This window comes from Nicotiana attenuata, chromosome 7 (assembly GCF_001879085.1).
Source record: "Nicotiana attenuata strain UT chromosome 7, NIATTr2, whole genome shotgun sequence".
In the NCBI taxonomy this organism is placed as follows: Eukaryota; Viridiplantae; Streptophyta; class Magnoliopsida; order Solanales; family Solanaceae; genus Nicotiana; species Nicotiana attenuata.
Window position 1 is genome coordinate 106317321 of NC_031995.1, and position 11325 is coordinate 106328645.

General features: G+C 38.3%; 1 protein-coding gene across 1 annotated transcript; it reads right to left on the minus strand.

Annotated features, from left to right (window-relative positions):
• LOC109229646 (ras-related protein RABC1) lies at positions 1328-11325 on the minus strand. Its single transcript, XM_019395167.1, has 7 exons — positions 11135-11325; positions 10843-11031; positions 5916-5984; positions 4522-4587; positions 3607-3728; positions 2768-2896; positions 1328-1674 (listed from the first exon to the last, which is right to left on the minus strand). The coding sequence occupies exons 2-7, from the start codon at positions 10976-10978 to the stop codon at positions 1567-1569; spliced, it is 630 nt and encodes a 209-aa protein (XP_019250712.1). The 5' UTR covers positions 10979-11031; positions 11135-11325; the 3' UTR covers positions 1328-1566.

Here is an 11325-nt window from a genome sequence, read left to right on the forward strand (position 1 = left end):
CGCACAAAATGAACAATAACGTGGTCTAGTGGTTGTGCAATCTTGTTTCCTATAAATCAACTAAATGCAGTAACTTATCACATTAATTACGTTTTGGCATTTTTAGGACTTATAGTAAAAATAAGCAACGGAACATGGGAAGGATTGAGAGGTTCATTAATTAATTATGTTTCTATTAGGAATGTAGTTAATTCAGTGCAGTTTTGTTAACTTACTCCTGCTAAGATTCTGAATTTTTTTCTCAAATATTGACTAATTATAGTTTTTCCTCAATTTTCTGATTAGCTCAGACTAATATCACATGTCAAATTATGTGGCCCAGTTCAAATGAAATAGTCAATGGAATCATGCCCTGCACTGAGACTCGAGCGATATGGCATATTAAGTCAAATAAGAAAAAGACCAACGAGAACATGCCACATACACAAGTTACATGTTTTGGAATGGCCTAAAAAACAAGCTTATCATCATGTGATTGGTTGGTAATTCAATTGACTAATCAAATCACCCAACAGAATCTACCTACTCAAAACTACTTCACTTTCGGCAACTATTTATAGAGGTCTCCATAAGACTAGAAGCGGACAAGAAACATTAGCAAGTTACAATAGATAACTCCAAAGAATAGTAGTTCAAGGATTTCTCTACAAGCACCTAAAGTAAGAGATACTACAAATCAAGATCCCAAGCGCGACCTTCGCGTAAAATCCAAATGCAATATTCACCCAAGTGTTCATGGCGATAATTCAATTATAAATTCAAGATGAAGATTCAAAATCAACCTTCTCAAGCCCTTTGAATCAAAGTCAAGCTCAAGATAGCTAATATTTTTTGTGGAGAAGAATAAGGAGATTATAGAGACTGTAACATTCATTGTGTCTTTGAAATCGAATATTACTATTCGTAACATTTTTCTTGTTTTGATTAGTTTTCAGACTCAAAAATTGAGTTCGCACACATCCATGAATTCACAGTGTTAGTTCTCCAGAAAGACGGAAGAAAGAAAGAGGAGAGAAGAAAAAATGGAAAATAAGAAAGCAAAAGAGGTCCAAATTAGCATTATGTCGCTGTTTGGTTGGATTATTTTACCTACTCATATGATTAACTCACTTCCCTTTGTCGCAAGCAGAGGTTGTTTACTGTACAGAAGAATATATCAAAACGATCGAGGATGAAAAGTCTTCGGCTTCCAAAAACTTATTTTGAGTAGCACTTTAATCACACAACTATTTTTTTCAATATATGTTGTCATGGCTTGGCAAAATGAGTCTTGTGACAATTTCAAAATACACTGTCAAACATATTTCAAGAAAGGATTAAAGCAAAATTAAAAAAGTTAAAGAGCTTCATTATCACAGTCATTCTGGAAACTTCAATTTTTCACTTCATCTTCTTCACATATCAAATTAAAGACGAGGACAACAGAAGACTATTCAGATAGAAGAACTACTAGCGTGAAGAACAGAAACACAGTTTGCCACCTCCAAGTAATTACATCATCTTCTTTTACAACGAAAAGGAAACCAAAGATGTGAAAGCATGAAGCAATCAAGGAAAACAGTCATCTCAACAGCAGCCACTTGTTGATGCATCAGTTTCTGGAGGTTTCTGTTTAAATATATTTTTCCTGACACCAGCTGAACCTTCAGCCAACAGACTTGGAGTGTCCACTATCTGCAAAACCAAAATTTATGATGCTCACAACCGAGACATCCTTTTTTTTTGCCCCTCTCTTTTCTCCTTGATACAGAGGGAGTAAAAGGGACTCCCATCTTATAAACTGGAACAGGCTTCATTTATATTGAAATCGACGTTAAAGTTGGGCAAACTATAGCGCAAAGACATGACAGCTGAGATAAAATAAAACTGAACTTCATACGGCATGGAGGATGCTCCAGGAAGCAATAATAAAACCATAAACCACAGTTCATTGAGATAATATTTGCTAGCAAGGCTGTTGGACGACCCCCCCCCCCCACACACACACACAAAAAGCAAAACCCAAAAACAGAAAAGGAGTGTATTCCAGTACCAACTACAGGTGGATAAATGTCCAGTTCACCTCAAACCCACCTTCCCCAGAGGAAAACCTTTCTTCTAGCGTAGAATTTAAAAGTTTCCATGTCCAGTTTAATGTTGCCCCAAGTGCCAAGTAAAACCACCAGTTGTGTACCAAGGAGATCCCCACGAAACATACCTTCAAGAAGGTTTTTTTTTGGGGGGTGAGAATAGTAAGGCTAGGTACACTCGACATGCATTATCACCAGTAAAGACGGTTAGTATCTAAAATGAAGGTGGAGATCTCGTAGCACATGATAAACCTATTGTTAAGCCAAACTCAATACGTAACATTGAACACGTCTTAGATTTAAAGAGTTGATATCAACTATATTCTATTGAAGTGATATCAGCCCCACTAGACCTAATAAAATGGTGTTCCACTAAAAAAGTGAAAGTAAATTTCAATCTATCAAACTAAACCACAAAAGAAGCTACACTGTCATGTTGGTATACATTTGCTTCAGCTATCGTTTCCAGTTTTTCTAGCTATAACTATGAATATGTAACCTATCCATACCATCCCAAATAATAACTCTAGTGAGCTAGGCAACGACCAAGCTTCCTTACTCATAGAAGATGACAATATGGTATCACTAGTAATACAAAGTTTCATTGCGACTCCATTTATCTAAACAACAAATGACCAGTCCATTCAAAATTTTATAACATGCAGAAAATATGAGGAAGATCCTCGGATGTTTCATACCTTAAGCACAAGCTCCTCAAAGCATTGTTCCACATTAACCCTTGTCTTTGCACTACATTCAATAAAAAGACATCCATATTGCCTGGCAAAATCAATTCCCTCTTTTTTGCTGACAACCCTTTCACTCTCCTGCAGAGAAGTTCATATATGTCAAACATCCCTTGAGAATTCACAAGCATCATCGTGCACCAACAAAATCGACTCAAAACAACAAATGCACCTGCTCAATAAGGGGATTAGGGGGTATATGATTGTGTTTGGGGGGGATCCTACAGGGACCAGTGTTATTGAAGGCTCGATTGAGTTGCGCTTAAGTCTTAAATCTAGGTGCAAAGCAGGATTGTTCCTTGCTTAAGTGGCTTGATGAGGGGGGTATTACAAGATAAATGTAGGTCGTGAGCTATATACTTAAGTGTTGCGAAAATATAATAGTAGATGAGTACAGTAAGAATTAAATGAGAAATTAACTTTAGTAAAAGAAAATTAGTTACCTATTTGATTTGGAAATTTAAAACTGCATCTTCGCATCTTAATTAGAAATCGAAATGATTTGTAATTTGATTGACATGGTGTTTACTCCATATGTTTCACTTTGCAGTTTTCCAACTCCTCAGTCCATATTATAGTTGTTCACGGTTTAAGTTTTGTGTGTGTGTGTGTATTTTTGTCGTGTGCATCTTTCTTTACTAAAGTGTGCGCCATAAGTGCACTTTGTGCTTAAAACCCCCAACAGCCACTTTTTTCACCTTTGACAACATTGAATGGCAACTTTAATTTTCCTCGTAAGCGAATACCGTAGACCAAGTTCTCTTACTAGAAGAATCTCAAAAGGAAGGTACCTTATCAACTTTGTTGCCAACAAGCATCTTGATGCAGTCTTGATTTGTTGAGTATAGGTCAATTTCTTTGGCCCATATATCAGATAAATTAGTAAATGTGTCTCGCCTTGTTACATCATAAACTGTTGAATCAAAGATAGATTAGTCCACAAGCACTACGTCAAAAATTTCTTGGGGGAAGGAAGTTGGGTGATAGAATTTGCTCCAAGAAGAATAAATAGAACCTGTTCCTAGAACAAGAAACCAGTAAGAAAGCGCACACACTTCCAAATGGTACTTACAAATTAACATACACGAGCATATCATTAAAAAAAACTGTCTTATGCACCACCACTATTTTTCTCTTTCACTCCCATTTATATTCCCTTAACAATACAAGAATGGACGTGTACTTCTCCTAAGAAGCATTTCTAAAAAGTTAAGACAATCTTTTTCCTCCATTTTTTATTGCTTAGATCTATCTTTCAAAGTGTTGGACTACTACTCATCAATACTCTAAGGGGTCGTTTGGTACAATGGCGGGATATCCCAGGATATTCCATGGATTAATTATCCCACCTTCTATATGAGATAGCTAATCCCACTATTTTAGTGTAAAAATGGTCCCGGAATTAGCTAATACCCCAAAACAAACATGGGATAAAGTTAATCCAAACTTTATCCCAGGATTATTATTCTTACCCCACGTACCAAAACGACCCCTAAAGCTACACCAAGCATGTGAACTAACACATAAGGCAGCATAATGACATATATAAGCCAGAACAAACTGCGCCAGCTTAATGTTAGCCATGACGTCAGTGACCATTGCAGTCTCTTAGCAAGCAATTTAAGTAGGTGTAGCATGATGATTATATAACATGGATATTCATCAAATCAAATAGCAAAGTCAGAAAAAAGAGACAGCAGAATTACCCATGATTATTCCTTGAGCACCTCGGTAGTATGAACTAGTTAACGTCCTAAATCTTTCCTGTCCAGCTGCAAACAAGAAAGTCATTACATTATAATTAATAATTTTGCTAGAGAAAACCTCCCGCTGGCACATTGAGCTGAATTCAACTTTCGAATTAAGTTGACATAAATATTTAAGGAAGCAATGTATTTGCCGATCAGCTGCATCCTCTGATACCAACTTATTTCCAAAGGAGGAGAGGTGGTTTAGTTGGTGATGAGTTGGCTTTAACTATATAGACAATTATCCAACATTCATAACTTAAGATTTGCCAAGTCTCAAGGCACTATATAGGTTCTTCTCACTTGGTTTAATATATTTTGCAGAAGAACTCTTGGAGGTAAAACATTCAAGTTAAAGTTCTTATAGAACAATGGAATTTACTTTAATTGGAGAGTGCTTAGGTGCCACAACCCCAAGCCTGCACTGCACAACAAGCATCACTCTCTGAATTTGTCGACAGCGCCTAGGCAATCCAGCCTTGCACCTAGGTGCTGCTATGCATTCACAGGTGCCCATTTTGCTCACATATATGTAGAAAATTTCAAGGAGGGTTTTGGGCAATAAACTTTTAGGCAAGGAATTGAAGACTAAAAAGGGGGAGAAACTCACTATGACCAAATTTCGTTAATGTAGGACTATGATTGAACCCAACATGTAACTCAACTTATTTGCATTCTACTTCCTAGTTTTTCGTGTATGATGGGCTATTTATTGTGTACTGTATTTGATTCATCTAATTGGGAACCTGTGATTGAACTTACAAAAGAGAATCTAAGATTCTAAGGTTTGATTAAAGTTGAATAGCATAAAGTTCAAAACTCTTAAACATCCAGGAGTTGCACAAGAATCTACTCGCTCTTAGCTTGTCATTAATTTAATACATGCTTAGTTTGGTCTCTTAAGTCGAGTTCAATTGCCTGTAAAAACCAAAGCTGTTCTAGTCTTCGTACTGAATGCTCCTATATTAGGCGTGCAATCACATATACTTGTCTGTATTCTGGATAACAGCTGGCAACTGGCAGGGCGAATTTCTGTCAAGCAAGTTGTTATATCAAATTATTTAAGGGGTACGTAAATTTCAATTTCATCATTCTACTTGAGATGAAAAATGTGCTTCATAGATTGAAATTGTTTTAGTTTTGAGATGGAAATCACGAAAACCGTGTCTACCATATCCAACTTCAGGCGTAAACAATCACAAACCTCCATTTGGTGTCACATATTATATATTTGCATAAGAATTGTTTTAAGGGGTTGGAAAGAATGCTACTTAATAAAAAAGCTATGCAACTAAGCAGTCAAAACTACAACATGACATTGCTGAAGATAGGACATAAAATAACAGGATTACCTGTATCCCATATTGCAAGTTTCAACTTCTTCCCCCCAAGGGTAACATGTTTTACCTTGAAGTCCACACCTGAGAATATGAGAGACAAAAAAATCTATAACTCGTTCCAGGCAATAAACAGCACCACATTATTTGTCTGATACATTCTATGGCATATCAAGTGCACAGCGGAATACAGCAACGTGCAATTCAGAAGCCACTATAGTTTACCCAGGATATCTTTCTTCAGATGTATTCATTATTTTTCATGTACACGTGACTCTAACACATAAAGATGCAGCATTTCCACTCAGGAATATATATGTCAATTCCGACCCCACGGAAAAGCCTTTTATAAAATAGGATAGATTGGGTATGGAGAAGCCTTACTCTTTAGGAAGTGTGATAGAGGCTTATGCACGGACTGCAAGGTTATCCCGGTTGAGAATCTCATGACCCAACAAAGCCTCTTGGTAATGGACTTAGAGATTAAGAGGAAGAGAAAAAAGGGGGCATGTATGGTCAACCAAAGATCAAGTGAGGAGCCTTGACTAAGGACAAATCTCAGGAGTTAAGGGAGAAGTTGTTGGATAAAGGGGCTGGAGGAGTAGTGCAAACACGAGACACGAATTGCATTAGTGACACAACTAGATAGGTTTTAGAGGTATCGAAGGGTTACTTTGCTGGATACAGAGGGGAGTAGCGGTGGAATGGAGAGGTCCATGGGAAAGAAGAAGCCAAGAAGGGCACATTTGAAGTTAGTGGAGAGTGAAGACGAAGAGGAAAGGAGGACGGTTTAGGAGGCAAAGTTAGGGGTTACGGCTGCGAAAACGGCAGCGCTTGAACGCATGTATAAGGAACTTGGGGACAAAGGCGAGGATAAGTATACAAGCTAGTCAAGGTGAGGGAGAGGAAGGCGAGTCACGTGGACCAAGTGAAGTGCATCAAAGACGAGGAAGGCAAAGTATTGGTGGAAGAGGCACATAGACGAAGATGGCAGACTTACTTCCATAGCTCCGAGAGATATCGAGATTTTGAGAATTGTAGGTGTACAAAGGCTAAGGAGGTTGAGGGGGCTATGTGTAAGATGAGCAGGGGAAAAGCAATCGGTCCAGACGAGTTCCCGGTGGAATTCTGGAAGAGCATAAGCAAGGCAGGTTTGGAGTGGCTAACTGGGTTGTTTAATGTCATTTTTAGGACGGCAAGGATGCCCAAAGAAGGGAGGTGGAGTACAATGATTCTGTTGTACAAGAACAAGAGTGAGATTCAAAATTGCAACAAAAACAGGGGTATCAAGCTGCTAAGTCACGCTATGAAAGTTTGGGAGAGGATAGTGGAGATGAGGGTGAGGAGGAGTGTGTCTGTGAGAAAGCAACAACAACAACAACATACCCAGTATTATCCACACATGTGGGGTCGGGGAAGTGTAGTGTGCACGCAGACGTTACCCCTACCTTGTGAGGATAGAGAGGTGGTTTCCAATAGACCCTTATCTCAGGAAAGCATAAGCACCAAATTAATGAAAATATAGACAAGAAGAGACTGTACCAAAAAGGCATATTAAAGCAGAATAAAAATAATAAGATAGTGAAGTGATCAAAATGAAAGAAAATAACGGTTAGTCATAAAAACCTACTACCAACAGAAAGCGAGACTAAGTACCAATACTACTATTATGAACACTCTAGACTACCTACTCTACTACCCTAAACCTCGACCTCCATACCTTCCTATCAAGGGTCATGTCCTCGGTCAGCTGAAGTTGCGCCATGTCTTGCCTAATCACCTCTTCCCACCTCTTTTTTCGCCCGTCTCTACCCTCTATAGTCCCTCCAATGTCAACCTCTCACACCTCCTCACCGGGCGTTTGTGCTCCTCCTCCTCACATGCCCAAACCACCTAAGCCGCGCTTCCCGCATCTTGTCCTCAATAGGGGCCACACCCACCTTGTCGCGAATAACCTCATCTATGATCCTATCTAACCTGGTGTGCCCGCACATAATAAATTATTGATGTAATCCAATAAGCCCTATTTATAACTGTACATAATACATATCCTACTCTTATCAATGTAGGGCTCGGACTAATTACATATTAACTATATAAGTATCTAACACTCCCCTCGAACTGATGCATACAAATCATATGTACAGAGCTTATTACATACACATCTAATACGAGGACTAATGAGGGACTAGATGAAAATGTCTGCAAGTTGATCATTCGATTTCACAAACTTTGTAGCAACATTTCCTGAGAGTATCTTTTCTCTAACACTCTGACAGTCAATCTCAATGTGTTTAGTTCTCTCATGGAGTATTGGATTTGATGCAATATGAAGAGCATCTTGATTATCACACACAAAAGTTCCATCTAGCTAATCTCACCAAATTTAAACTCCTTCAGCAGCTTCGATCCAAATTAGCTCACACGTTGCCACAACCATTGCTCAATATTCTGCTTCTGCACTAGACCAAGCAACCACATTCTGTTTTTTTTTTTGCTCTTCCAAGACACCAAATTACCTCCTAGTAAAACACAATATCCAGACGTAGAACGTGTATCAAAAGGTGATCCTATCCAATCAGCATCTGAGTATCCATCGATCTGCTCATGGCCCCAATCCTCAAACAATAATCATTTGCCTCAAGCTAATTTTATATACCGAAGAATGTGGACAACTGCATCTCAATAACTATCACAGGGAGAATCCATAAGCTGATTCAAAAACCTCACATGAAAGGAAATGTCAGGTCTAGTCACTGTGAGTTATTTAATTTACCAACCAGCCACCTATATCTTGCGGGATCGCTGAGCGGCTCCCCCGTCATGCAGAAGTTTAGAATTCGGATCCATAAGAGTGTCAACAGGTCTACAACCTATCATTCCTGTCTGCTCAAGAATGTCTAAGGCATACTTCCGTTGTGAGATCACAATACCTGTGCTAGACTGAGCGACCTCAATATCCAGAAAATACTTTAATATGCCCAGATCCTTAGTCTGAAAGTGCTAAAAGTGATGTTGCTTCAACTTAGTATTATTATCTTGATCATTGTTGGTAATAACAATATCGTCAACATAAACGACCAAACAAATACAGAGATTTGAAGCAGAACACCGATAAAACACAGAGTGATCAGTTTCACCGAGTCATGCCAAACTCCTGAAGAGATTGACGATGATGTCATACATCATATTAGAGTGGGGTGGATAAAATAGAGGCCCACATCTGATGTCCTGTATGATTAGCATGTGCCACAAAGACTTAAAGGTAAGTTTTACAGAGTGATGGTTAGACCGACGGTGTTGTATGGCGTAGAGTGTTGGCCAGTCAAGAATTCTAATGTCCAAAAAATGAGAATAGCGAAAATAAGGATAATGAGATGGATGTGTGGGCAAACCAGAAGAGATATGGTCAGGAATGAAGATATTCGAGACATGGTAGGTGTGGCCTCCATGGTGGACAAGATGAGGAACGTGAGGCTGAGATGGCTCGGGCATGTGAAGAGAAGATGACTAGATGCTCCAGTGAGAGGTGTGAAAGGATGGTGTTTGTGAGTCTAAGGAAAGGTAGAGGGAGGCCGAATAAGTATTTGGGAGAGATGATTTAGCAGGACATGACCCATTTTCAGTTTACCGAGGACACGACCCTGGATAAGAGGGTGTGAAGGTCGAGAATTATTGTAGAAGGTTAATAGGAAGTCAAGCATATTTCCTTTCCTAGCCGTAGTACTAATATTATTCTTGTATTTCTTTATTCTTAGACTTATATTAATACTTGACATTTTTTCTGCTTCGGTTTTCTCATTAACTTGTTGTTGTATCGCTTCTTTTTTCATGGCTTCTTCGCTACCATATTTCTTTTATAAACTGTTGGAATTATGATTACCTTGAGCCAAGGATCTATTGGAAATAACCTCTCTACCGGCACAAGGTAGGGGCAAGGTCTGTGTTCATTCTACCTTCCCCAGACCCCAATTGTGAGACTACACTAGGTATGCTATTGTTGATGTTGTTGTTGATAGATTGGTAAACTTTTCCCACTGCCAGCTAAATTCCAAATATTCTTTTTTTTTCTTTTGTTGCTGGGTTTCGGCTTTCTGATTATAGTAACTACTGTTAGTTTTGTATTTTTTCTTCGGTTTTTTGATTGGTGTGCTTGTTGCTGCCCTCCTTTTACCTTTCCTGAGCCGAGTGTCTACCGGAAACACCATCTCTGCCTTCCTGAAGGTAGTGGTATGGAGTGCGTACAATCTATCTTCTCCAGACCTCACTTGTGGGATTACACTGGATTTGTCGTTGTTGTTGTTTCTTTTGTTGCTGCTTATGCGGCACTAAATCAACATCGAGCATGCAGTAAACATTCCATAATCTAGTTATAGCAATGGGCAATGCAATACCACTTCGCCTACTCATATTGAGTTAACTCAACTGCATGCTTTACTCCTGATATAGGCACATAATCATTTCATAGAAACCCTTTTAACTCTTTTTCATTTATGTAACTGGAGATTACCAAATCCATTAAGCCAAACTATTAAGATACATTCAAAAAGTAATAGAACCATTGACCAATACACACTTCTGGTGCATAAACAGCTAAAAGAGCCCACCATTAACTAATCTATCTAATTTCCACCCACCAAACACAAAAACCATTTCACTCATTCTATCCGTCGAAACTACCATTTTCACAAATTAATCATTACCTAATATCACTTTATAACATCCATCCTCCGTGATAACATTTCATTATAATAAGCAAGTTTTCTTTGGAGCCGAACTTTTTTTTGTTATATTTCACGTCTCTATAACAACTTTTCACCAAAAACTGCAACATGCATCATTATAACAGTATAGTCTCTGTAAAATTAATATACATCAGGAAAAAAACAAAAATTTAAGCATGGATATTAACACAATGAAAAATAATTAACAACAGACTTACCAATGGTTGGAGAAAGATCCTCAAAGGCATCAGAAGTGAAACTGAGGAGCAAACTACTCTTCCCTACACCTGAATCCCCAATCAACAACAGCTTGAACAAGTAATCAAACTCCGGCGATGACGATGATGCTTCCATTCCTTAAATACCCCTCCAAATTTCTCAAATTTGCTCAATCAACCGTAAAAGCCCTAAAAGATCAAAAAAAAAAAAGTTACACGCAATTCAGAACACCAATCAATAAACACAGATTGAAAAGCTATAATTCAAACCAAAAAGTTGAAGAGAGAGTACCTGGAATGGAGGAGAAATTTGGTAAAGTGTTATATATAAGTGTAGAAATAGATGTAGAATGTATTATATATTTGGAGAGAATGGGTAAAGGTCGAAGAAAAGAGAAAGAAGATCGAGAACAGTTGCTTTCTTCTGAAGGCAAATACTGCATGTAGTGCTTGTACAACGTGCATGAGAAATTGTACGCTTAC

Excerpts from the sequence above, each read along its gene's own strand:
- LOC109229646 (XM_019395167.1), bottom strand. The coding sequence starts at position 10,978 with ATGGAAGCATCATCGTCATCGCCGGAGTTTGATTACTTGTTCAAGCTG. Across the intron at positions 4,588-5,915 it reads ACTTGCAATATGGGATACAG|CTGGACAGGAAAGATTTAGG; the intron begins GTAATCCTGTTA and ends TCTTGTTTGCAG. Across the intron at positions 3,729-4,521 it reads TGCTCAAGGAATAATCATGG|TTTATGATGTAACAAGGCGA; the intron begins GTAATTCTGCTG and ends TTGATTCAACAG.